The 26,044-nt window shown below is 41.4% G+C and overlaps 1 protein-coding gene across 4 annotated transcripts in view; it reads right to left on the bottom strand.

The window, feature by feature from the left end:
* atp13a3 (ATPase 13A3) overlaps nucleotides 1-26,044 on the bottom strand; it is a 34,534-nt gene continuing 8,490 nt past the window's right edge. The window contains exons 3-34 of one of the 4 annotated variants that reach the window (XM_026194423.2): nucleotides 19,630-19,716; nucleotides 19,095-19,268; nucleotides 16,280-16,522; nucleotides 16,030-16,100; nucleotides 15,701-15,784; nucleotides 15,432-15,501; nucleotides 14,849-14,983; nucleotides 14,026-14,098; nucleotides 13,083-13,214; nucleotides 12,775-12,957; nucleotides 10,684-10,841; nucleotides 10,166-10,354; nucleotides 9,951-10,012; nucleotides 8,566-8,716; nucleotides 7,993-8,112; nucleotides 7,764-7,781; nucleotides 7,386-7,539; nucleotides 6,896-7,016; nucleotides 6,588-6,712; nucleotides 5,975-6,135; nucleotides 5,412-5,540; nucleotides 5,244-5,323; nucleotides 4,966-5,008; nucleotides 4,765-4,874; nucleotides 4,091-4,187; nucleotides 3,932-4,004; nucleotides 3,662-3,839; nucleotides 2,800-2,978; nucleotides 2,561-2,649; nucleotides 2,244-2,324; nucleotides 1,415-1,507; nucleotides 1-410 (exon numbers count right to left, since the gene is read on the bottom strand). In XM_026194423.2, coding sequence (XP_026050208.1) covers nucleotides 213-410; nucleotides 1,415-1,507; nucleotides 2,244-2,324; nucleotides 2,561-2,649; nucleotides 2,800-2,978; nucleotides 3,662-3,839; nucleotides 3,932-4,004; nucleotides 4,091-4,187; nucleotides 4,765-4,874; nucleotides 4,966-5,008; nucleotides 5,244-5,323; nucleotides 5,412-5,540; nucleotides 5,975-6,135; nucleotides 6,588-6,712; nucleotides 6,896-7,016; nucleotides 7,386-7,539; nucleotides 7,764-7,781; nucleotides 7,993-8,112; nucleotides 8,566-8,716; nucleotides 9,951-10,012; nucleotides 10,166-10,354; nucleotides 10,684-10,841; nucleotides 12,775-12,957; nucleotides 13,083-13,214; nucleotides 14,026-14,098; nucleotides 14,849-14,983; nucleotides 15,432-15,501; nucleotides 15,701-15,784; nucleotides 16,030-16,100; nucleotides 16,280-16,522; nucleotides 19,095-19,268; nucleotides 19,630-19,680 — 3,825 coding nt within the window. In that variant the 5' untranslated portion in view covers nucleotides 19,681-19,716 and the 3' untranslated portion in view covers nucleotides 1-212. The other 3 variants (XM_026194424.2, XM_080289359.1, XM_080289360.1) reach the window with 3 other exon arrangements.

A 26,044-nucleotide genomic window follows, 5' to 3' on the forward strand; every position in this document is an offset into this window, starting at 1 on the left:
GAAGTTCAATGTAAATTCATTTGGTAGATGTGTGTCATAGATTTTTTTTGCGCAATAATACAGTATCTGAAACTATACAGCATTGGAGCACGAACAGTGAAGGCAAGCAGTTATCCCATGACAGTTCCATTGAAATTTACTGAACACACCTCATATGCATGTTTCCTGTATGAAAGGTAGAAGCTGAATAAGCTAGTACAGGCTGTGGGGTGCTAGGAGTTGATTATGATTTGATAGGCAGAGCCATTTTCTGGGCGTGGCTTGGCTTCAGTGGTAGTGGTGGGCTTCGGAGGCCAGTCAGGGTCCACACTGAGCTCCTGGGCAAGGTGCATGTAGCGAGCTTTGGGTCTCATCTTGCGGGGGCAACACTGGCAGGACAGACACTTGTGTCCATACAGATCATTGGCTCCCTGTGAATACCACAACATGAAAAATAATCAATTAAGTAAAACTGCAGAAAGGTTCCCTGACAGACAAAGTTTGTGTGTGTTTTTTAATGAATACTTGAACAGCCAAATCAAACAAAACTGCTACATGCAAAATATAAATATGCTCATATAGTGTCAAAGTTGTAATATGCATATTTCTTGACACTGATAAACTATAGCAACTGTGCGTGCATGCAGATTAAAACAAAATTCAGCATGATTCTGGTCTACAGACAGCTTAAAGACTGAGCCTTCTCCTTAAAAACAAGCTCATGGATTCAAAGAACAAACAGACAAAGGATCTTTACATTACAAACATAGACAAAAGGGTAACTTAGAAACCACACACTGACAAAGACATTTAAGGTCTCACTATTCAAATACAAACATACTACACTTGATGAGATCCAGTGACAATGTTGAGTGATGCTAAGAAGGGCAGCAAGCAGAGGGCCTGCAGACTACCACAGGGGGTGGAGCGGTGGGGGGGAGGGGTGTGTGTCATACTTGCTAGGCAATGGGAAATATGTATTATTATTATTGTTGTTATTATTAATAAGAGTAGATGAATGTTTTTCTCAGCATTCTGCATGTCTATTGCATGGAAGCATATCACTTATTTAAATGACCTACAGTACAGAAAAACATTAAAACTACACACATTAGATATGATGAGATTATGGGTTTACTTCACCGAAGGCCAGCGCTGCTTCAATAGCAACAATCTATGACATCCAGCAATAGTTTCAACATTTGATGTCATGTGGCTCAGCCTGAATAAAACTGAGTTACCACGTTTTTAAGCCCTGACCAGAGTGCCCGTTAGAGGGACAAAGGGAGGAGCGTACAGATCAGAAGACTGAGGTTTTGCACATGCACGTGGTTAGCAGTTACATTAGAAGAAAAAAGTGGGAACAGAGAGAGAGAGAACACCACACAAGAGTAAAAAGAAAGGGCTAGAGAAAAAGGTGTCAGATATTTCCAACCTGTGGTGCCGGGGCGGCAGGAGTGACGCCAAAGTTGCCCTGTTTGTCTCGGCTGAACACAAGCTTCCGTAAGACGATGTCAAGGATGATGGTCTATGGGATGGTGCAGTGGGCAGGGGAAAGAATTACAGAGAGTCTGGTTTGATTTCACAAAGCTCCTGTTATAGAGGTGCGCAACTGATTTTTAGTGCCACACTGCTTTAAAGTACCAAGTATAGCAGTTTTCTTTCCTTCCATGAAACTGAGTGTTAATCATTGCATGTGAGGTTAAAATTAAGCTTATTAGTAAGAAGGCCGTGCATGGTTATTGTCGTCTAAAAAAAATACTGCAAGCTCTTGATGAAACTGAATCTGCTTGCTGTGTTTTTGTCCCTCCAATTCACTTCAAAGATGAAGGGAAATTGCACTGTTAGTTTAGGAAAAGGCTCCATCTACGGGGGCATACTAAGCAGTACGTGAATGCAAGGGCAGCCATCTAAAAGGAGGGCAGAAACAGTGATACTGCTCCAGCGAGTCAGCAGGCAGGCATTAATAATCCAGTGTCGTGAAGGTTTACAGAAATAAATTCTGAAAAGCATCCTTAATTAGACAAACATGTGGAGTAAAATACCCACAAATGCACATATTGTAACAAAATAAAGTCACATTCTTTAAACGGTTAACTATTAAAAACCTCACACTTTGCTTCTTTCCGTTTCTGCTTTACAACACAAAACTGATCTTGCTGTCCAGTTAAACGAGATAAAGATGAGCACACTGCATGAGAAAACAAAATCTGAACATGGGGAAAACATCAGCTGTTACCCAAGTGTGAACGTGTGGATCTTACCTCCACCAAAACAGACACAGCAGCATTGACTAAGATGATGAGGAAAAGTTTTAGCCTCCATTCAAACGGGATGCAAACAATCTACACAGACAGAGAAACACTCGTCAATGAAGCGACAAGAAAAAGTTATAAAGTTAGTCTTACCAAGACAGCCCTGCCTTAAAGCTTTATGCACGCGCAATACTACAGTAAGTCAAAAACAAAGTCAGAATCTCCATTTACATGAATAAATACCAAGAAAAGATGGAGCCTGAGGTGATAAATAAAGCTGTATCCTACATTAAAGAATATAAAGTGTGCATTTAATGTCTTCCCACCTCCATAAACCCATTAATGACGTCTACTCGGTAGAACAAGATGAACAGCAGGAAAACATATAAACTCCCAGCAGACAGCACAAAAGGCCCTGTGAAGAAAACACGCAAATAAAATTGTAGAGTTTACTTTTTAGGGCATATATATATATGTGTACACACACACACACACACGTACACACACGTACACACACACACACACACACACACACACACACACACGTTAGGGAAAAGTTTCTTACAATTCTTATAGCTCGGCTGCCTGAAAGGTTTGCCTTTGGAGAAAACAATAGCAACAATGAGATACTGGAAGGAAGAGACGTAGAAGAGGCTGGTGTTCTCATAGTTTTGGATGTTGTGCTCGTCCTCTTCTGTCTCATTTTCAAAGTCCATTTCAATGTGTGATGTGAGGTTGCAGACACTGTGTGAAGACAGAGAAGTCATTAAGAACATTTTCACTCTGTGGTCCTTTTATACTGCATCTAGAAAGTAATCACAGCGCTTCACATGTTCAGAATCTTATAGCCTTTTCCAAAATGGATTAAATTCATTTTTCAACACAAAAATTACACACACAAATCCCACAGTTACAAAGTAAAAAACGTTACTTGAAATTCGTGCAAATCTGGTCACCTCCCTGACTAAGGCCCTGGTGGTTCAAAGTTGATACAATCCCATCTCAGAGGTCTACAGATAATTCCTCGGACATCCTGGCTTGCTTTGCGCTTTGACACATGGGATCTTATTAATTGACATGTGTGCCTTTCCAAATCATCCCCAATCAACTGAATTCGCCACAAGTGGCCTTCAATCAAGTTGAAGATCATCTCACATGATCAGTGGAAACAATAAGATCAATTCTGAGTGTCACGGGAAAGGCTGTGAATACTTATGCACAGGTTATATATTTGTTTCGATTTTTAATACATTTGCAAGAATTTCATTGTGGTGGATTAAATTCTATTGTGTGCAGAATTTAATCCATCATGTAACAAAATGTGGAACACAATAACATGACAACGTTTAAAACTTATAATGAAACCAAGTTATTATTTGATTTGGGTATTTGTCTGCTACACATTAGAAGTAATAGTCAGTGCTCACTCGGTAAGTGGCGTCCAAACTTTGTACCAGGGCTGCTGTTTGACCCAAAGGAATGTCCAGATCTGGAAGCCCAAGCAGATGAGGATCTGGGTCAGCACAGAGAACAGCAGAGGCCCTGAGATCAGACCTGATGGAGGACGACGGGACACCAGCTCTTTCCACGCTGGGTTCAGACTCACTGATAAGGGGCAGAGTGAATAGTGAGGATTATTACATTCAGAACAAATAAACACACATATCGCTTATCCTTGATACTTTAGTTGTACTTACTGGTAAAGACAATGAGGAGGATGATAGCAATGTCGATGAAGAGGAACTGGAAATCGCCAAGGTTACTTAAAATCTAAAAACCAAAAACAACACGGTACAGATGACAAAAATCTGAATTCACTGGATTTCTCATCTAACTAAGCAGGCAGTTTTACGTACAGAGTAGAGGAGAGTGACGCTGATGTACTGGATGATGCTGTAGAGGGCCATAAACTTAAACACACAGAAGGAGGTGATAAGAGCAGCACGGCCCTCCCTGCAAAAACAAAGCAAACTGTGTCTTAACAACATAACTGGGGGAAAAAATTGCTCCCGGAACAACAAATTCAACTCCTCAAAACATTTGAATAATAGTGTGACACTGTGTGTAAGAGCCAAAGTCAATGTTTTTCCTTTTTTGTTCTGGTGGCACAGGTGTATAGCTTTACCTGCGTCTCAGGTGATGGTATGTGGGTGTGGTCACAGTCTATTTACCTGATGTCGGTGTACGCAGCAGGTGTGTTGGGTGAGTGGTTTGTGGGCAAACTTTTCTGTTGAACGTCATTTTTTGGCACACCAGTTAATCCATGCGCTAGTTGTAAATTGATTGAAAGCGCAAATGTTTGTTTTTGTTTTGTTCTTAAAATAAATGCGCAAAGTACAAGTTCAACTCATTATGGATTATTGGAGGCGCGTCACAGGGACACAACCAACTCAGCCGGCCGTGGCTTTATTTACGGATGAAAGTCGCAACACTGTGTATATTTGCCAGACTGCAAATTCAGCCTATAAGATACTTATTCTTAATACCGTTTTATTCATTTATGGATCAGCATGTAAATAAAAATACAGACCTGATGAGGTTAGGGACACAGGAGATGTTGGGGGTCCTTGAGGTGAAGGGAGATGCTACTGAGGCTTCGAGCTCCGACAGAGAGATCCCACTATGAGCCCTCTTCAAAGCCTGGGTGAGATAAGTTAGCATTATATACATACTGCTGTCAGATTGTGTCCATTACAGAGAGCTGTTGTCCAAATGATGAAGGTGTACATACCCCACAGTCATTCGCGCCATCGCCACACATTCCAACAAAGTAGCTGCGAGCACATGAGAACAAACAGTAAATCTTTACTCAGTGTAATGCTTTTTAAAGTCGTTGCAAGATCAAAGCTACGATGCCACAAACTTTCAGTTTTGACTTAAAAGCTGATTCTGCTGCTCATTAATGACAAACTGTCCAGCAGCACACGATGGGAATGTTAAATAACAGAATGTTGAAATCTCATTTTTGACAAGTTCAAAGCTACATCCCATATTTGACTAAATACTCACTCGACACCCTGCAGCGTCTCAATCAGCTGGGTTTTCTGGTCAGGTGCCATTCTGGCAAACACTGTGCCGCGCAACACGAGCTATAAAGCAGAGCACACAATCAGGAGTCAGAAACAAAGACGTATTTGATGCAACTTCTGTTCCATTTTCGTTTGAGCAGTTTCTTACCTTTTGAAGCATATCTGGGAAATGTTCATCGATTACAGCAAATGATTTTCCGTTCATAGCAAAGTGGTAGAGCTCTTGGCTTTTGGGATCATCTATGTGACAGACATCCTCCAGGCTTATGTTCACTTCCTGTTCCAAAGTATGAGAAATTTTAAGAAATGCATCGAGATTTAAAAAAACAAAAACAGGAACATTCAATAATTACTAAAAACCAAGTCTTTGAACTGTTTTAACAATCAACAAAGACATCTTTATATTATTTAACAAAGGTTCTGAACCCACACAGAAATTCACTATTGAATGTTAAAATCTGCTGCATTTTATCTAATCAATAAATAACTTCTATAACTTGTAATCGATGTTAATCAAATAACAGGTAATGGGTTTTGGATGATCTGATCACACACCTTTGTTTTGTATTTGATCTGCTGAAAACCTTTACATTTCCTTTAGTAGACAAGATACTGCTCAATTTATATGTGACATTACGAGCTATGTTTAGCTGAAGTATGTTCAGCTGCCTGTGTGTTGTACCAGTGTTAGAATTAGACCCATCGATTCACCTGAAGTCGGGATGCACTGCGAGGTTTGTCAGCGTATCTCCAGGTGATCTTGGCGGCTTGTCCATCGTGTGGAGGGAGGGCATCGGCAATTATGACTGTGTCCTGGGGAGGGATCATTCCGCAGTCGCGGGCCACAGAGATGGCCGTCAGCATGTTGTCACCTGCAAAGTGATTACGATATTAATTTTGCTATAACATCCCACAATTCAGTCATTTGCTTGTCATGTTTTCATCTTCAGCCTTGGGTTATAAATAAGTTACCCAAGGGTTTGCTTGGCTGTGACTGATGATAGATGATGAATTATGAATGATGAAATACAAGCTCAGTGTCACCTCACCCTAAGTGACACCACAGTAGAGTTTGGGGGCTAATGGAGATGGATGAGCTTGCAAAAAACAGGTTAAAAGTGAGCCAGAGTACGTGCAAACCATGGATCAATTGTGAAACAATCAATTCTTTTTAAGGCTCAAAGTTGAATTTGATTCACAGCCAAGTACAGTGAGTCTAGACAGGAACACCTGGTTAAAGTATACACGCAGAGTAAACTATTGCTGGCATACCTGTGACCTCTCATTTGTTATGCAATGATGGAAAATACCAGCATGTTCTCACCAGTAACCATGACTGTGCGAATGTTGGCTTGATGAAGGTCCTGCAGCACCCCTGGAGTTTCTGGCTTCAGCTTGTTCTGCATGATGATGAGACCCAGGAACTCCATGTTTGCTTCTATGTGATCCCTAATTCAACGAAAGACATATGAATGTGTTTGTGTCTAACAAAATCCCCATATTAAACATACATTTCTTCCCAGTAAATTATCTCTCATTAAAATATTTTTTTGTTCCACACAGAGCCACTTCCCTTTATTTTCTTATTCAGATCACAGAATGCATGTATTACATCAATGCAAAGTACACTACCTGTTGATGTTCTGGACCTTGTGCCAAGTAAGTTTTGATTCGAGCCGCCGATGAGCGAGAGCAATGACTCTGAAACCCTGCTTCGTGTAGCCTTCCAAAACCGCTGCAAAGTTTTCTGGCACTGCAAAGAAATGAATACAATAACAAGAGAGCCAATCAGTGATTCATCAGTAACAGACAGCAAGAAAAGAAGACAGAAACCCAAGAATTATAGATTCACAGTGCAAGCACCAACACTAACAACAACACTAAATACTAATTTTGGAGCAACAAAATCATTATCTTGAAGTATGCTCAATCATCCAGGGAAGAAAGTCCCAAAAAGTTGATTCTGCTCATCAGAAAACAGTTTCCAGATGAACAGAATCTACTTTTGGGACAAAATCATGGATATACCAGGTCAAAGATACATTTGTAGAAAAATGTATAAAAGAAAAAATAAAACAAATTGTAAGACAACATGCACATCTCTACATTTTGGACACCTCACCCGTCTCTCTTCTGCAGAGACTAGTCACAACCTCTGGTGCACCTTTCATGTAGGCATCCATACGTTTCTCCCCGAGGAGACGAGCTACTACACTCATTCTCTGGAGCGCTGAAGAAAAAGGGAACTGGCGCACAATACCAATCTCATAGGCTGCCTGCATATGCACACGTAAAGACAAACAAAATAAAATTATTTGTTTATTAGAAAGAGAAAGATGAAATGCTAAAATCGAGTTAAAAGTATACCAGTTATACACAAAGGCACTATAGAAATGAATAAAACACAAATACTCACATCACCAAATTACTCTTTTTAAAAATAAAATGAAATGAACAGTTAACTTTGACAGGCATGAAAAGAAATACAACTACTACTTACCGAGAGCTCATAGAGTTCCTATAAAAACAAAAACAAAAACACACAACAACAAATAAACCAGTCATTAAGAGTAAAAATACACTGTTCTTTTTAATGTTATAATAACATGGACACACACACAAAAAAATGCACGTTTAGATGCTGGACAGATATATTCATATAATTTTATACTTTTTCTAGACTCTGAAGGCCTGTGGTGTCCTGCTAACAACCGGGTTGCTGTACATACCATGTCCTGCTCTGGTGTTACAGCAGGCTCCGGGGGCAACAGCTGCTTAGGCGGTCGAACGACAGTGGGCATGATACGATTATGAAGAGACGTTTCCTCCTCGGTAGCCTCTTCCAGGATCTGGGCAGGTAAATATAAGTAAATGTTTACATTTCATACCAAGAAGCTTTTTAGATGTGCAACATTAAGACATTGAAATAATGCTTACATGTCTTTTAGGCAGAGGTAACATTTACTTTGAATAATCTTATCCAGACATGCCAAAGACATACTAAAAATCAGAACAGCGCAGCTTTTGTATATAATCTAAAACTCGTACACTAGATTAGTACAAAAGAAGAGGACCTTTCTAATCTCGAGCCATCAACATGATTGGAATCATGCAGATGTTTTTGTGGCAGGTTATAAAGCAATAATGCGTTAATGCCCAGTTTAGCAAAATTGTATCCAGCCTAAATACTGACAGAAGGGAGAATAAAGGGGACACTGCATCACAAAATGGATTCATGAGTCTCATAACTCTAGCCTGCCCTTACAGACATTTAGCTCGTGGATAGATACAGATGAACTCACCCAGCCTGTAGCCTCAAACATTTTGAGGTCCAGCGGGTCCCCAGACAGCTGGCCTTCTATTTTGGTAAGTGAGTGGCATGTGGCCATGCAAGCCACAAACTGGGACTTGACAAGATTTTCCTTGTAGGCATTTTCTTCTGACAGGTGGAAGCTGGAGAGGCAGAAGAAGTGGGCGGTGAAGAGAGATTAAATTATACTCCTTTAACTACATTGTGGGAGTCATAAGAAATTGGGATGATCTGATATCGTCGTGTTGGTGTTGTTCCCACATCATCATAATAAATGTTGTTCCAGGTTCAACATTGCAAGTGACCAATCACCTTCTTGTGACATAACACTTCTGCAAGCCAAGCGATTCGTTCAATTATGAAATTCCAATGTTGCAAGAACAATATGTATAATGCTTACCGTTCATTAAAGAACAGTATCCTGAAATGCAAAGAATTCAAATCGCTGGATCGGAGGACAGAGGGGGTTTCTCGCAAGTTAAGTACTTTTCTTTTCACGGCTGTTTTTTTTCCGAAGTCGCAACAGTATGACGTCACAACAATGTGATTGGTCACTTGCAATGTTGAACCTGGAACAACATTTATTATGATGATGTGGGAACAACACCAACACGAGGATATCAGATCGTGCAAGAAATTGATTGAGAAATGAGCATTTGCAAGATAAAAACTTTTAATCTATCTGGTAAATAAATGATTAGGCCTTTAAAATTCAGAGCTATTACAATTCAGTTTTCTAACGATAACCTTAGTACTAGAAAAAAGACATATCATCCAGCCACTGCTTATTACAATGCATGATCAGTTTTAGGCATCACTGGGAATCTCAGAGACAAGCAGATTTCTTGGTTTCTGCTCGTATCCAAATTTCTTCTGAGCTGTTTGAAACAACCATGACAGGAACAACACATCCGAGTTGATTAAAAGACTAGTAAATGTCTATGTAATTTAATGTTAACACCCCAGATCCTCAGTGTAATTTGTGCATTTACAGCAACTGTGTCAAACATAAGGTCTGGGAGCCAGAATCAGCCCAGCAAAGACTCCACTCCAGCCCACTGGAAATCTTTGAAAAATGAAATGAAAACTTTATATTTTGTAGTTACTGAATTTTACACATTTATCAGAGTTTTACTGTTCTGACCCATTTAAGATCAAAGTGGGCAGCATGTGGCCCACAATGTAAAATGAGTCTGACATCCCTGATTTAGAGGGATATGAAATGTTACACAGATACACTCCAGTATATTCTAAGCTCTTTTTAACAGTTTATCAGTGGCTGAAATAAATGACACCTTCAGATTTTTAGTTTCTTTAGGCTACAACATGCAGTAAAATAGGCTCACGTTTACTAATTTAGGGCACAGAGCATCTTACCTGCCATTCTCAACCCTCTGGACTCCCCACAGGTCTAACCCATCTTCTGTCAGAGTTCCAGTCTTTAAAGATAAAAGATAATGAAATTCAACTGAATCAACACGGGGTGATCTTTGCTACCAGTTGCTTCTACATATGACATGGCACTAAAATTCTACAGAGTGACTTAAGCACCGTCTTTTACAACTGATAATCTGAATAAATTAGAGACTCACTTTGTCAAAGCACACCAGATTGATCTGGCCGCAGATATTAATTCTCTGTGGGCTGATGCAGAAAATGCCAATACGTTTTAGGCGTCGCTGTGCATACACAATGCCGGCTGTCATAGCGGCTGGCAGCGCTGGTGGTACTGTTATGGTGACAATGTCCAGGGACTCAATGATGATGGTCTTAGCTGGCACCTAACAAACAAAAAACTGCAGATGTTTGCATGTTTGACAACCCTGATTCTCGACAACTCACAAAGAGCCCATGTTCTTCAGTGCTAAGAGATACACAAATGTATGAGAAGACTGTCAGTTTTCTGGAGAACAAAATATTTGTTTCTACTGGCCACAGAGGATGACTCACTCTTAGAACAGCTGCCTCAGGCATTTCAACCAACCCGATTAAATTGTATTGCATTAAAAAGGGAAACCATCTGAAAACGTAATCATCTTACAAGATTTTTTGGAGAAAAAGAAAAACTGAAAGAGGAGACCGATCATTCTCCTTTAACTTTCTGCATTACCTCGTTCATGATACTGAGTACAATGGAGTAAACAAAGCCGATTCCAGCCACAGCCACCAGACACAACAGGAAGAGGTAGGCATCGCGGTACAGCTTGAAGTCGGTGGGTTTGGGATAAAGGATGGAGCGCACCAGCTGGCCTTTAGCTGTGCTGAAACCTGAGTGAAGAAAATGAATCTTTGGTCATTTTTAAGTCTTAGGCCCTTTCTCAATTCTCAAGTACGCGAGTCCGTGCTCGCGTTCTCGGCGAGTCCGGACTTGCCGAGAATGCGAGCACGGACTCGCGATTTGTACAACTGGAACACCAGCGTACTTGATGATGTCACAGGTCCGGAGTTTTTACTGCCGTCCCCTCTTAATTTAGCTGTGAGTAATATGTTATGAAGCTTAACTTTAATCACAGCCAAACCGGTTTACTCAGGAACAAATAAAACACTGAAATAAACCAAACATTAACATTTAGAAGTGAACGAAGTGACTTATATATCATGTTTAACCTCAGTAGCGAAATCTCTATTAATAAAAATAGTGTACATGTGTGACTTAATAAAAACAAGCAGGTGAGATGTTAGAATGTTTTTATTTTTATTTTAGTGGACACTCAATACAATAGACAGCTGCTGGGGTTTGTTTAACCTGAGTAGCGAAAAGACCGCGGGGGGGTTGAAAACGATGTGCCGGGAGTCCGCTGTTCTCGCCGGCTCTAGTGATCCTCGACCTCGCGGTCTGCTATGGAGCTGGCGGGTCACAGACGTCTCCGAAAACGTCAGAGCACGTTTGGAAATATATAATATCTTGATAAATCGAGCAGATATTTGAAGTTTACACAGCTACATTCTCGCTTGAAAATAACTTAAAAGTTTATTTTGTGACCCAGAAAGAGTAATATTTAAAAGTTTTTAGCCGCGCTCGTCCGCCATTGCTGCGTTTTGGACGAAATGCATTCTGGGTTATTTAGCTGTACCAAGTCCACACAATAATAATAATAATAATAATGGATTGGATTTATATAGCGTTTTTCAAGGCACCCAAAGCGCTTTACAATGCCACTATTCATTCACTCTCACATTCACACACTGGTGGAGGCAAGCTACGGTTGTAGCCACAGCTGCCCTGGGGCAGAATGACAGAAGCGAGGCTGCCATATCGCGCCATCGGCCCCTCTGGCCAACACCAGTAGGCAAGTAGGGTAAAGTGTCTTGCCCAAGGACACAACGACCAGGACAGAGAGCCCGGGGATCGAACCGGCGACCTTCCGGTTACAGATACGCTTCCCAACCCCCTGAGCCACGGTCGCCCCAATGCATGCGCGATAAAACGGGCGGAGCGAGAACACATCCGGGAATTTTTCGCTTTCTCGGCTTGATGCGTACTTTGAATTGGAACAGTACTTGCTCTCCGACTGATGACGTATCACGAGTACACGAGAACGCAAGTACGCATATTGAGACAGGCCCTTACTTTCTTTCATTCTGTCATTTGAACTGAGGCAAAATGTTCTGACCAAACGGACTTTTATAGATCAAACAGCAAGCTTGTTGTTCTAAATTGACAAACCATTTTATTCCAGCCAACTTTATCAAGCTCCCACTTTGCAGTAAAGTAAAGGATTTCATTAGAGACTATGTCACTAACTTAAACATATGGTAAATGGTAAATGTCCTGTATTTGTATAGTGCTTTACTTAGTCCCTATGGACCCCAAAGCGCTTTACACTACATTCAGTCATCCACCCATTCACACACACACACTCACATACTGGTGATGGCAGCTACATTGTAGCCACAGCCACCCTGGGGCGCACTGACAGAGGCGAGGCTGCCGGACACTGGCGCCACCGGGGTCTCTGACCACCACCAGTGGGCAACGGGTGAAGAGTCTTGCCCAAGGACACAACGACCGAGACTGTCGGAGCTCGAACCAGCAACCTTCCGATTACAAGACGAACTGCCAACTCTTGAGCCACGATCGCTCCATATAGGCTAAATCTCACTGTTATACTGTAACAGTACCCCATTTCATTTTAAAAGATCTGGATTATTACAATCACATTAATCATTAAAGCACTTGAATCCAGACCCCCAAACTAACCTGTGCGCACCACTACAGCCTTGACCAGTTCGCCTGTGTAGAAGCGGGTCTGGATTACATTGGTGCCACAGAAGAGTGTGTGTCTCTTATGCTCCTCTGTGTTGTAGGCACTACCAGCCTCCTCCCCCCTGTCCCCTGGCACTGGGTTTGGGAGGTTGGTCTTTGTCACTGGAACGCTCTCACCTAATGAAGATTAAAAGACATTAGCACTGCGTCCAGAAATACATAAGAGGAAAACCAGACTGTTTGGAACTTGCAAAGACATAAAATTTGAAGAACGAAGTCTTTACATGTGCTTCTCTACCAACCTGTAAGCATGCTTTCATTGACGATACAGGTGCCACTGACCAACACGGCGTCACATGGCATGATGGTCCCATTGCTGGGGATGACTATCACGTCACCGGGCACCAGATCAGTAGACAAAATTTCCTCGATATCTGCCAGGAAATATGTGGTAGAAACAAAGTGAGTGAATGTGTGCAATCAGATACAGACATCATACCTAAAACAGGAGAGGTGAGAAATGTATTCCAAGTGTAGACAGTGGACATGATAGGCAACAGGGATGAGGAGATTGTAATAAACCCAAGGCAGACCCGACCACTCGCTCATTCTTTTCAACATATTGTTGTCGTCCTTTACAGACACACACAACAACAACAGTCAGTCAGCACAGAGTTGCAGATGCCGTGCAGGTGTGTCCGCCTCCCCTGCAGCAGCACTGGCAGCAGCCCCGCCACAGAGATATTTTGTGTTTAAGAGCCTCATAGTCTTGTTCAGCACTTCTCTCATTAATAATGCCTCTCTACGCAGCAGTGGAAAAAGCTGAGGCATCATAAGCAGTACCTTACAGCTTATGTGCCCCCACAGCTATGTCTGACAACTCTAAACCCAAGTTCAACCACCCTCCTTTGGACAACTAATGACATGCATTTTGAGATGGTGATGGTATTGTCATCACTTCTGCAAACACAAACAGAACCTTTTGTGCAGAATAACAGACCAAACTGTCCATCCTTATTGTCATATAGACTCTAACGTTGCAGTGTTTCACAGCAGAGGACATTTAGAGGGCAGCCAGTGCAGGGTCTGGCTCGGCATAAATGCAGAAAAATCCCCGTTGTCAGATTTGGATTGGAAATCCCTTTTTGAAACTAGCTGAATATAGAATACCTGATGCATTTTTCCTATGAAAATAATTTTTGAATCTCAAACAAAAGATAAAATCAAAGAAAAAGTTTTACAAACCATTATTGGCTCGGCATACGGACACACGAACAATACTGTGAGCTGCCACCATGTCATGAAGCATGACGTATTGCTGGAGAAAGAGAAGAAAAATAACAATGATTAAAAAACCTTTTTAATTCCCATGAACATCTGTGAATTGCAAGGATGTTTTCATTTGAGTTAGTCAACCATGAGCCAGTAAACCACGTGCATGCGTTGGACTGAAAACGCTAGATTAGATACTCAGTTTAGTCACTGGTATAAATCATAATGGTAGAAGGAAATAAGAGGGGGGAAAAGGTCTTCAACAGGCAGTCGTCTGATTCTGTGGTACTTAATGTAATGTTCCATATAAATGAGTCAGCCTTTGAAGACGTTTATCTGAGACTGAAAACAAAAACAATCGTGGGAACGCCATCAGGCAAAAACACAGCTGGACAAACTGGGCTTAGGCCCCATTGCTAATGAGGTGGGAAAAAAGCAAAAGCTAAGTAAGCCGTCATCATTGTGTTTTGACATAATGATACAATAAGTAAATCTAAGGATACGTTATCAGTGGCTGATATGACATAAATACTTGAATAGTTTAAGTTATTCCAAGGATGCTGAAGATTTTCAAAACAAGTGTTTATATTAGAAAAAAAGAATCAACCTGTTTCTTCTTTCACACATTTGCTGATTAATTCTGTATTAATAGAGCTCTGTGCTAAAATTTAGTTTCATTAAACAAAATCTAAGTATTACAGAAAAACAAAGTGAACTAATTTTCAATCCACTGACTTAAAATTGCTCCTGACAGAAATACGAGTTCAATTCAATCTCATGATGTTGTAGAGCTCACCTTTTTGATGGTGTACAAAGAGGTAGCTATGGATATGACCGACATTAAAACAATGGCCGCAGCATAGTAGTAATACTCATCGGCACTCCACAGGATCACACTGAAGAGTTGGAAGATGTAGAAAGGGTTGAGGACCTGCAGAAGGATTTAGAGAGGAATCGGTATGGCAAGCAAAGAGGTCAAATAAAATAAAACAAAACAAAACAAAGAGAGAAAAACGGAGAAAGATCCAGAAATCACAAGAAAACAGAAATATTTGAAAATGTTGAACCAGTACAATTTCCTTAAATATAAAAAAAAAGAAAAGAAAAATTTTAAACACAGTTTCATTCATAATGCGCTGAAATGATTAACAACCTACTTCAGCTAATCGCATTAACATGAAAAAGTAGCAAGACAGCAGTACATAAGCACGACTCTGTTCTGACAGAAGAAAAGGATTTCTGTTCTCAAATTATTATACGTGTGCCACACAATAAACTAATTCACTAATATTTGGTGCAAGGTGTCAATAAACCCACAAGATGAAAAGATGTCTCACACACATTCATGCTGCATACAGAAACTCAAACTTTGCTTTTACCTCTTTGATAAGCAGCTTGAAAACAGAAGGCACTTTCACTGCAATTTCATTCACTCCGAAGAACAGTCTCCTAAAAGACAGGAAGAAAAATTGTATTTAGTTTGTGTGTAAATACCAAAGACTGTGGATATTCCTCCTCCACTGTTCATTAACTCCAGTTACAATATCAGGGCTTATAGTTTTTAACCCCAACAACTGAACAACAACAACTCCTTGCACCTACAGTGCCGTACAAACTTGAGTGACTTTGTCTTTTGATTGAATGTTACCTGTACTCCTGCTGGTTCATAGTCAGGCCTGTGCTGTGCTCCGAGTGGAGGGTGGAGCAGCTGACCTGCAGATCCTCCAGGCCACTGTAATAGGAACATTGGAGGAGATACTTTAATTCCACATAACCGAAACAGCAAAAGCAAAACAAGCATGCAAGTTGCTATAAAATGAAAATCTTCTCCCCCTCAAGTATTTTTTGTTAGTCAACATACAGAGCAAGAGTCATATATTTACTTGTCATTACTGCTGTGTGCAACCTTTGAAGAGTTTACTTAAGAGGATTCTGCAGTGAAAATTGAAAGTTATATAGTTATAAAAGAATGCTTACGTTAAAACCTCAAAGTTCTGCTTCTCGTCGTTCCAATAATACTTTGTGCTATGAAAGGTAAAGTAGCGAATCTGAGGGGAAAAAAGAGCAAAGGGACCAAAATAAGAGACAGATTTATTTGGCAAAAGTAATCATATTTGTATTGTTGTCCATAAAACAACCCTTCTATGAACTTTGAAAAACGACAGTCACATTCATTTATGTGCTTAGTGCATTTCCAGTTTATACTACAGATTTATGTTGAGCCTACCTGCGTGGGCTGGTAGTCTGCAAATTTCCTGATGAGCTCCTGAGCAGGGCTGCCATCGGAGGGATGAATGGTGTGTCCGTTGGCCTGAGGTGGGGAAGCAGAGGAGGAGAAGGGGTAGGAGAGGGAGGAAGGAGAGGAAGGGGAGGAGGGGGAGGTGGTCTGGGTCTCCAGGCTGTGGAAGGGGTTTCTCCCTGGGGCAAGCATCACTCGCACCCTGGCCAGGAACCAGCGCCGGAACTCATCCTAAACCACCCAAACAAAGTTAATCTAGTGAATTTCTGAGAAGCTTCATTAAGTAACAACAAATTTCCCCCTATTAAGTGCAACGTTTATGAGGAGGAACAACATTATTCTATATGTCAGTCTCCATTTTTAGTCACTGGGAAGTGGGGTGAGAGCTCATAACTATATTTCCATTAATATAACGGAAAAATACAGATGTGAAATTTTTTACTAAAATAATAATAATAATTAAAGCTGCAAGCAGCGTTATGAGGGCCCTCGCACCCCGGCACGTCGAGCCACGCCCAACACCTACAACCAGCACGTCCGATCTGATGTCAAATTGATGGAATTCATGCATTTAACCACCAGTAAAGTAAAGTGTGCATGTTAGTCCCCGTAGGGAAATAGTTCCTCTGCATTTAACCCATTCACTCAGTGAAGCAGTGGGCAGCCACCAATGCAGCGCCCGGGAAGCAGTGTGTAGGGACGGTACCTTGCTCAGGGGTACCTCAGGGTAGCGTTCAGTGGAGTCGAACCACCGACCTTCCGATCATGGGGCCACCACTCTACCTACTGAGCTATCCCTGCCCAGCTAACATTTCATCTCATTCGATCATGATTATAGTCGTCCCACTAGGTGGCGCTCTAAACATTACTGACAAATGGCATAACAACAACTATTTCTGAGCTCGAGTCTCATCATGCCTGCGACCTTTGTGTGAGATTGGACATTGTGTTTTTGAGTGACAGCAGATTACTGCTTTTTGGCGAGTGTTTGAAACTCTACGTGCCGCCATGACCACCCCGTTTCCCTCAACGTAAAAAGCTTCGCAATTTAACATCACAAAGGTCTTCAGATTCCACGCACTGCAGATCACGTCAATCTGATGAAAATCTTTGGAGGAGTTCGTTAAATGATTTGAAATTTTGTAGGGGGCGCTGTGGAGCCATTTTGCGCTATTCAAAGAAAGTGATCACATAACAACAAAGCCTGAAAAGAGGGGAAAATGTCGTGAAAATTACACATTCATCTTAAAATGGTTGACTTTCTGTTGGATTTGGGATATTGCTCCAAGAGACTTTTTTTTACATCTTGATATCTTCTACAAGCTTACCAGGTTTCAGACTCATAGATAAAACACAGAGCAGGGGCTGATGATTTGAAATTTTGTAGGGGGCGCTGTGGAGCCATTTTGCGCTATTCAAGGAAAGTGATCACATAACAACAAAGCATTCATCACATTGGAGGTGTGCGCCAAATTTCAAGACTTTTTAAACTTTCCAAGCCCCTCAAAAGCCACTTCATTGTTAATGGTGAACCGCGCTGCCACCAGGGTGCGCCGTTGAGTTTAAAGTCACAGTTTTCGCACTGAAGCATCATGAGGGACTGATGGTGATATTCACCGCTTTTGAGGTGTCCACGATGAACCTGTGAAAATCAGTACAACAAAGTACACATGACATTTCCTGTTGCCACTAGGTGGCGCGCTGCGTATTCCTGACAATGGGAATATCAATCTATTCAGGGCGGGTATGACATCATGTCTGGTGCTGATCAGACTGGATTTCATTGAGTTATACTAATTTGTTTCTTCGTGGTGAGACATCAAAGTTCGCCATGCTCTCGGGGTCACACCCTTTCGCGAAAACTCACAGTTTTCACTGTAACCCAAGACCAACTCCTTAAGGCTTTCCAGGAGAAATTTGAAGCTGCAGATGTCACCCATCACAATACTGTACCCAAGGAGGAGTTCGAAAAAGTTCGAGGCATGGAAATGGCAAAATTTAGAGCCAAAATGTCATCTTTACGTCCAAATGCCGGACTTCCTGTTGGGTTTGTGTCAATGTGCCCACAGACTTTTTTGTTCGTCTTGGCATGATACACATGTGTGTCAAATTTCATACATGTAGCTGAAATGATGTGGTCGTAGGGCTGCATTTAACAAGGCATAGGTGGCGCTGTAGAGCCATTTCCCAGTGCTCATATTTAAAACCATTAAAATACAACATTTTTCACCAGACCTGGCATGTGTGCAAAATTTCATGAGTTTTTGAGCATGTTTAGGCCCTCAAAAAGGCCCTTGTTTTGCCTGAATAATAAGAAGAAGAAGAAGAAGGAGAAACGGAGCAGATACAAAAGGGCCTTCGCACTTTTAGTGCTCGGGCCCTAATAATAATGTAGACAGACAGAAATCAACAAAAAAAACAACAAAGAAAAAGCCCACAACTGTGTTTGCACATATTAAAATTAAATGTTAATTATTATTATTATTATTTACTAGTCTTCAAAATAGTTACTTCTAATTACGTCTTTACCATTTTTTTCATGAATTGGCAACACCAAATAATAAATAAAAAAGAAGCCAAAATTGTTTTAATATGTTTTGATTAGTTTGTTGATAAAATGTTTAATCTCTAAAATCCACCACTTCCTTTCACAATTTCTTGATTAGATTTTTTCCAACCAAATATTAAAAACCCATTTAATACGAAGAAAGAGAGAAAAAAATAGAAAAACTTATTTTCTAAGTAAATAATTTTTCTCTTTTTTGAATAATAATGACTCACTGCTGCTTTACTTGCTACCTACCGTGGAGCGCAGCAACACCACTTTGGCCTCACGGGCTGTGGTACGAGTGCAGGTGGACTTGACGCACCATTCTGGCATCCAGTAGAGCACCAGGAGAAGGAAGCCCCCTGTACACAGCACCCCGAGGCCCACCAGGGCCAGCCGCCAACGACACAGACGGTAGCCCTGCAGCTCCTTAACAAAAAAAAAAGAGAAAACAGGAGCACAGTATGGCACGTTAGGTAACACAGTATGTAACTTTCTGGTAGTCCCACAGGAGTTAGCAGTGAAGACAAAGTAAGCGTAGCGGTCATCACTGTAGACTGGACCGCAGGTGGGGTCGAGCAGCGTGAGCTCACTGGGGTTCAGGCTGGGAACAGACTCCAGTTTCACAGCCAGGGTGGTTATGGTACCATTAGGGAAACACTCAGTAAGCAGTGAGAAGAAATTGCAAGCCATCAAGAAGTCACTGATGGGCACATTAGATTCTGGATCCTTCAGGATCACGTCAATTCTGGTATTTTTTCAATATGCGTATATGTGAAATGAAAAATACCATCTCCTCCTCTTCCCCCTTGTTGACAATCTTGAGGTCTTCCTTCTCCATGCTGCAGAACAGTTTGCCAAGCCCCTTCCTTAGTCACTGCAAACAGATCAGACAAAATGTCAACGTTGAACAGTGCGGGAAACATTTAATGCTGGGCTTACACTGTGCGATTTTTTGGCCCATTTTGAGCCGATGTTTGAGTCGTGCGACCGTTTTGGCGATCGGCCCGATTTTGGCCTTCATCGTGCGTCGTGCATCGTGTAGTATACGTGGGGTAACGAGACGCGATTAACACCTCACGACCAGCTCCCGATCATCAATCGCTTGGTCGTTTGAAATCCTCGCGACCGTTGTGAGGGTGTCACCGCAGTTTCTCACACTGCGCACGCGCAAACACAAATGTCAGCGAAAAAGATGGCGCAGCACGGCAGTGCAGCGTGTGATCTGGACACAAGCGACGGAGGCACAACTTGTAGAACTATGGCAAGCTGATCCGAGCCTTTTCGATGTGGCCTCACAAAATTATCACGACCACAACAACCGTGAAAATAGTTGGATCTACATTGCTGCTCAATCACAGCTGCCTGATCAATGTTTTTAGCAATTTAGCAAAGTTGATGGCGGTGGTGTGCGTGTCTGTGTGTGAAAGACAGAGAGGGAGAGCAAGCGACAGAATTTCTGTTATAACCTTCATTTTATGGACGCACAGTGTGAGCACTCGGGTCGCATCAGAGCATCGGGCCGTATAGTGTGAGACCCTGCATCGTGACCTATGAACTTCTAACCCCTGCGAGTCAATCGTACAGTTTGAGCAGGAGCTGAATCGCGCGACTGGGAAAAAAAAAAATCGCACAGTCTCTGCCCAGCTTAAGCTTCACAGCAGGCTTTGAAACCGAGAGCTCAACAGCACAGTGTCGGAACAAGTCACAAGATAACACCACATTATTTGTTTAAATTAAAGATTGATTAATCAAAGCCCTGTAAAGTGCTTAACAATGTCAAAGACAAATGTCAAAAGCAAATTACAACTTTGGAAAGCAAGTTTCTGTCTTTTTAATCAATATTCTTAACGCAATCTTCTTGACTGAAGTGACCAGGGATTTTGTATTTAAGCTCCACGTGGCAGGTCGGATATTGCTTAGGAAGGAAGCTGATTTTCTGCATCATTCACAAGATCAAAAAAACATTTACCAGCACTCAAAGTATGCACTTTAAGCCAAAGAGGTTTGGACCAGTGGAAGTAACGGCAACTACAGGAGGGTTTTAATCTATAACACCTATAGTCACACATATAATCTATAGAATATATATTTTTAGCTAGCAGATCATACACATGTTATACTTGCTAACCCTGCGAGCATGCTATATATTTAATTTTTAGATTTATTGAAAGAAATCTCACTTGTGTATTTTTTTCCCCCAATAAAGTTTGAAGTGACAAATCCTCACCCCCCCCACCTCCCTCTTCACCCACGACTGCAGACCTGTTGATGGTTCCAACACCATCATTAAGTTTGCAGATGACACCACGGTGATTGGCCTCATCAGTGACAACGATGAGGCCGCCTACAGGGAGGAGGTGGATCGTCTGGCTGAGTGGTGCGACACAAACAACCTGCTGCTTAACACCGAGAAGACCAAGGAGCTCATCGTGGACTACAGGAGGAATGCTGACCCACATCCACCCATCCACATTAAGGGGACGGCTGTGGACCGTGTGAGCAGCTTCAAGTTCCTGGGAGTCCACATCTCCGAGGATCTCACCTGGACGACCAACTGCTCCAAGCTGGTCAATAAGGCTCACCAGCGCCTCTTCTTCTTGAGGACTCTGAGGAAGAACCACCTGTCCTCAGACATCCTGGTGAACTTCTATCGCTGCACCATCGAGAGCATCCTGACCAACTGTATAACAGTCTGGTACGGGAACTGCTCTGCCTCGGACCGGAAGGCGTTGCAGAGGGTCGTGAAAACTGCCCAGCGCATTGCCAGAGCACCACTTCCTGTCATAAAGGACATCTACAGGAAGCGGTGTCTGAAAAGGGCTGGGAAAATCATCAAAGACCCCAGTCACCCATCACATGGACTCTTCACCCTCCTGCCCTCTGGGAGGCGCTACAGGAGCCTCCGGACTAAGACCACCAGGTACCGGAACAGCTTCTTCCCCACAGCCGTCAGACTCCTGAACTCTGCCTCCTGACATCTGACCCACATTAAACTCACGGACTGGACATACACACACACACACACAACCACACACACACACACAACCACACACACACACACAACCACACACACACACACAACCACACACACACACACACACACACACACACACACACACACACACACACACACACACACTATGGACAACTGTACCCTCAAACACAATAATAACATGGACTGAACCACCACTCACAACCACTAGCACTTTATATAGCCGCTTAACTGCACTACTGTATAGTTCTGTGTAAATAATCATACGATAATTTTTAATTCTATAACTGTTCGCAACTTGCATAGTTCCCATTTCTGTATAAGTGTATAAGTTCATTATTTCATATTCTGTATAGTTTTTTTCATATATATATCCTGTTCATAGCTTGTACTCACAACAGCCTGTACATACTTATAGTTATAGCATATTCATAACATACTTCATACCGTGTACATTATAACATACCATAATAGACCCATTTCTGTAATATACTTACATATCTATATTATTGCTAATATATATTGTAATATATCTATATCATGGCTAAAGCACTTCTGGATGGATGCAAACTACATGTCGTTGCCCTGTACCTGTGACATGTGCAATGACAATAAAGTTGAATTCTATTCTATTCTATTCTTTTCTGGCTGCCACTTCAAACAATACTGTCTTTATTTCTGTGGCTCTCTCTTATTATGAATCACTTTGTGGCAGAATACACTTTAGACAAATGTAAATGAAAGCATCGCCGTATGCCAATTGTAAACTGCAGGCATGTGCCAGTCAGTTTAGAATAGTTCCCATTAACTAATTTCACTTGGTAAGGATACAATTGGAATAAAATATAAATTAAAACATTATGGACATAAAGTTAAGAACATGTCTATGGATACATTAGTGAACCGTTTTGTTTTTCCTATCTCTGTCCACATACAGTCGTGCAGCATTTACATTGGGTTAAAGAGATTTTAGCAAATTACAAATTCAGATGTAGACTGTAGCACACAAAACATGGCCCAGCAGCAATGAACAGCACTTCCCAAAAAGCTGCTCAACCTTAGTACACCTGAGACTATCTCTTAAGTCAATACACCCACACAGTCTGAATGACTCATCAAACTCATGCATTACTCCAGTCCATATCAAACTTGTTGCTCCATTCCTCTCTCAATTCCCAAGAGGACTACACATCCCGTACAGAAGGAAAATTGCCAGTGTGTTTGGACGTGCATGTGAATTTTGCTGTATTATCCACTGAACAATCTTTGTCAAATGATTCCTAAGGTGCTTGTAAACACAAGTTAGGCTATAGACAGTTTCACTTTTTACTTAAAACCCCAGCAAACCCCACTAAGTAATATTACAGACAGTTGATCAGGTTCACTCCAGAGGGGCTAAATGGGGCTACTTGGGGAAACATGGCACACAAAGATGCAAATTAATGTTTCAAGAAGTAAGGCCCAGACATTAAAACAGTGCCGCATTTGACCATTTCTACATTCCACAAAAGACAAGAGAAAGTAAAAAAGAAATCTGAGAAATCAGAGAATCCAGCTTCTCTGATTACATCAGGCACCACTGGTGGGGTGTGGAGTAACTGAAGGTGTAGCTCTGAAAGTCAAGAAAAACAAGTCAAGAAAAACCAAGGACTGCTTGAACTTTACCTTCCACTGTGCTAGCCTTATACAGGTCAGTATAGACAGGAGTCAAAGTTAACTGAAGTTAGACTCAGGTTACAAGCCTGAATATTAAATAGCAAAATACATCAGTACACACAAAGATAAGCAAATCCAGCGAGGTATTAAGTCAGGCAAATGGTTAGGATACCCTCTCTGACAGCAATTATCACTGGAGAGTTCTGGTATGATATGTCAGGACAGAGTGCCAATAGGGCCACCCTTCTACTGCATCCAACGCCCTGTATAACTCAATTATCCTATATCACTGCCTCGCACACTCAGATCTTATCTTGCCTGCTGCACCCGGGTGGACTTTTTCTCTGGCATACTGCGGGATATTTTGCTTAGGACCAAGCCCTTCCTTGTATTTTTCAATAGCAGCCCCCCTAGCCAGCGCTCAGCGGTGGCTGCATAACAACAAGAACATTCCCTCCTAAATTTCTGCTATAACTGGAAATGCCAACCCAAGTACATCATGGACACATGCACCCACATGACTGTCCAGAAATGCATTGGGAAGGCACAAGCACAACCCGATTGCATTACAGAAACATTTAAGCTAAAGGGACTGGACTGATAAACACACACACACACACACACACACACACACACACACACACACACACACACACACACACACACACACACACACACACACACACACACACACACACACACACACACACACACACACACACACACACACACACAAATCACTCAGCTTAACTCAACGACTCAAAACATTGAGACTGGACTGACTAATCAACACAAGCGCAAACACACTGACCTACACCACCAAACTATCGTACACACCAACCTGTAAATGCTCTTTTGCACAATATTATTACTGGACTTTTTGCACTAACTTCTTTACTTCCTAATTTTTGCTGCTACACTAAGGAATGTTTACTGTTCCTCCACTACCTCAACTCATCATCACAAAACCTTATTATTATGTTACGTTGTGTTTTTTTCTCACACTGTCACTTTGTTGCTCTTGTTCGCACATTTGCACGTGCACTTTGTTGTCTGCTGTCTGTTAACAAAAAAAAAAGTCTTCTTTAGATAGTTAGATTTTGTTAATTTATGTTGTCATTTATGTTAGGTCAGTCTGTCTTGTCTCTGCTAGCCAGCTAACTAGGCCTCTTAGTTAGCTAGTTTAGTGTTTTCTGTTAATTTATGTTGTAAATTTATGTTGCATGTACCACCTTGGTCCTGGAGGAACGTTGTTTCGCTTCACTGTGTACTAACTGTATATGGTTGAAGTGACAATAAAGCCGACTTGACTTGACTTGAAAAAGCTCAGGTAATTAGTTCCAGTGATTACCATGGACCAAATGGATTTTAATTTATTAACGGGAATCATTTCATCTTATTTTAAAAGCTTGTACAGATTCTCCCACATACAGCTTAATAATTACAAGCCATTTTTCCCATTTCAGTATTAACATCCTTCTCTTCAAGGACCAAACAGTCTTGGGATCTGGTGTAGGTGAAGATGTATACAGTGGGGAAAAAAATACTCATGAGACACCCAGAAAATTTGCCAAGACAAAGTTTGAAATAAATGGAAAAAAGAAATTAATGCGACAATAGTTAGCATCAAGGAGGATTTATAGGCAGAAAGCATGCTTGGCAATCTTTCCATAAAACTATTTATGGAAATGGAATGCATTAAAACTATTTAATGCATTTAGCTTGACAACAATTTAAGGTTAATCAAAGATTTTTGTACATAAAACTCTGGTAACAGAGAGTGGTGTTATATGCTTTGGACCGTTAAAGGTTACACCTGAGTCATTAACTATTTTGTATTAAAGTGGTACTACAATAGAACCCTGTGGCACACCTCTGTTGACACTAATGAGGCTGGACTGTAAGCCATCAGACCCCACAGCTTGTATAACACAGCTGAGACAATTTGCCACCAAAACCAAAAAAAGATGCCTCATAAGACAGTCACGATAAAGAGTATCAAAAGCCTTAGATCAATGACTAAATATAATCAGGTACTGTTTTGTACCCCAAACAGAAGAATGACAAATAAATGACACATTTTAAAATAGAGTACTATGTTAAAAATGACCTCAATGACATAACATGACACTAGGGCTGCTCAATTAATCGAATTTTAATCACGATTACGATCTGGGCTTTCAACGATCATTAAAAATGACTGAGCCGATTATTAGCCCCTCCCTCGTGCTTTACTCTCGCGCTGCTCCGTGTGGCAAATCGAGCGCACCTCTCTGCATTTCGAACACGCGTCACAACAATTAAGAGGACCCGAGGGAAGCTCGGAAAGCTATGCAGAAGTTATTTGGAGAGGAGAGTGACTGCCGTTGGTTGAAAAGAGAGGTAAAAAAAAAAAAAAAAAAAAACTTCAGTGGTGTGGAAACATTATGGGTTCGCGGAGTCAGACGTGGATCAAGTAGACATAGTGTGTAAACTTTGCTACGGTGTCATAGCATAGCTGCACCACAGAGCAACACTGCAAAGTTCACTAAAAGTAGATGTTTACATTTTTCAT

This window comes from Astatotilapia calliptera, chromosome 15, assembly GCF_964374335.1.
Source record: "Astatotilapia calliptera chromosome 15, fAstCal68.1, whole genome shotgun sequence".
Lineage (NCBI taxonomy): Eukaryota > Metazoa > Chordata > Actinopteri > Cichliformes > Cichlidae > Astatotilapia > Astatotilapia calliptera.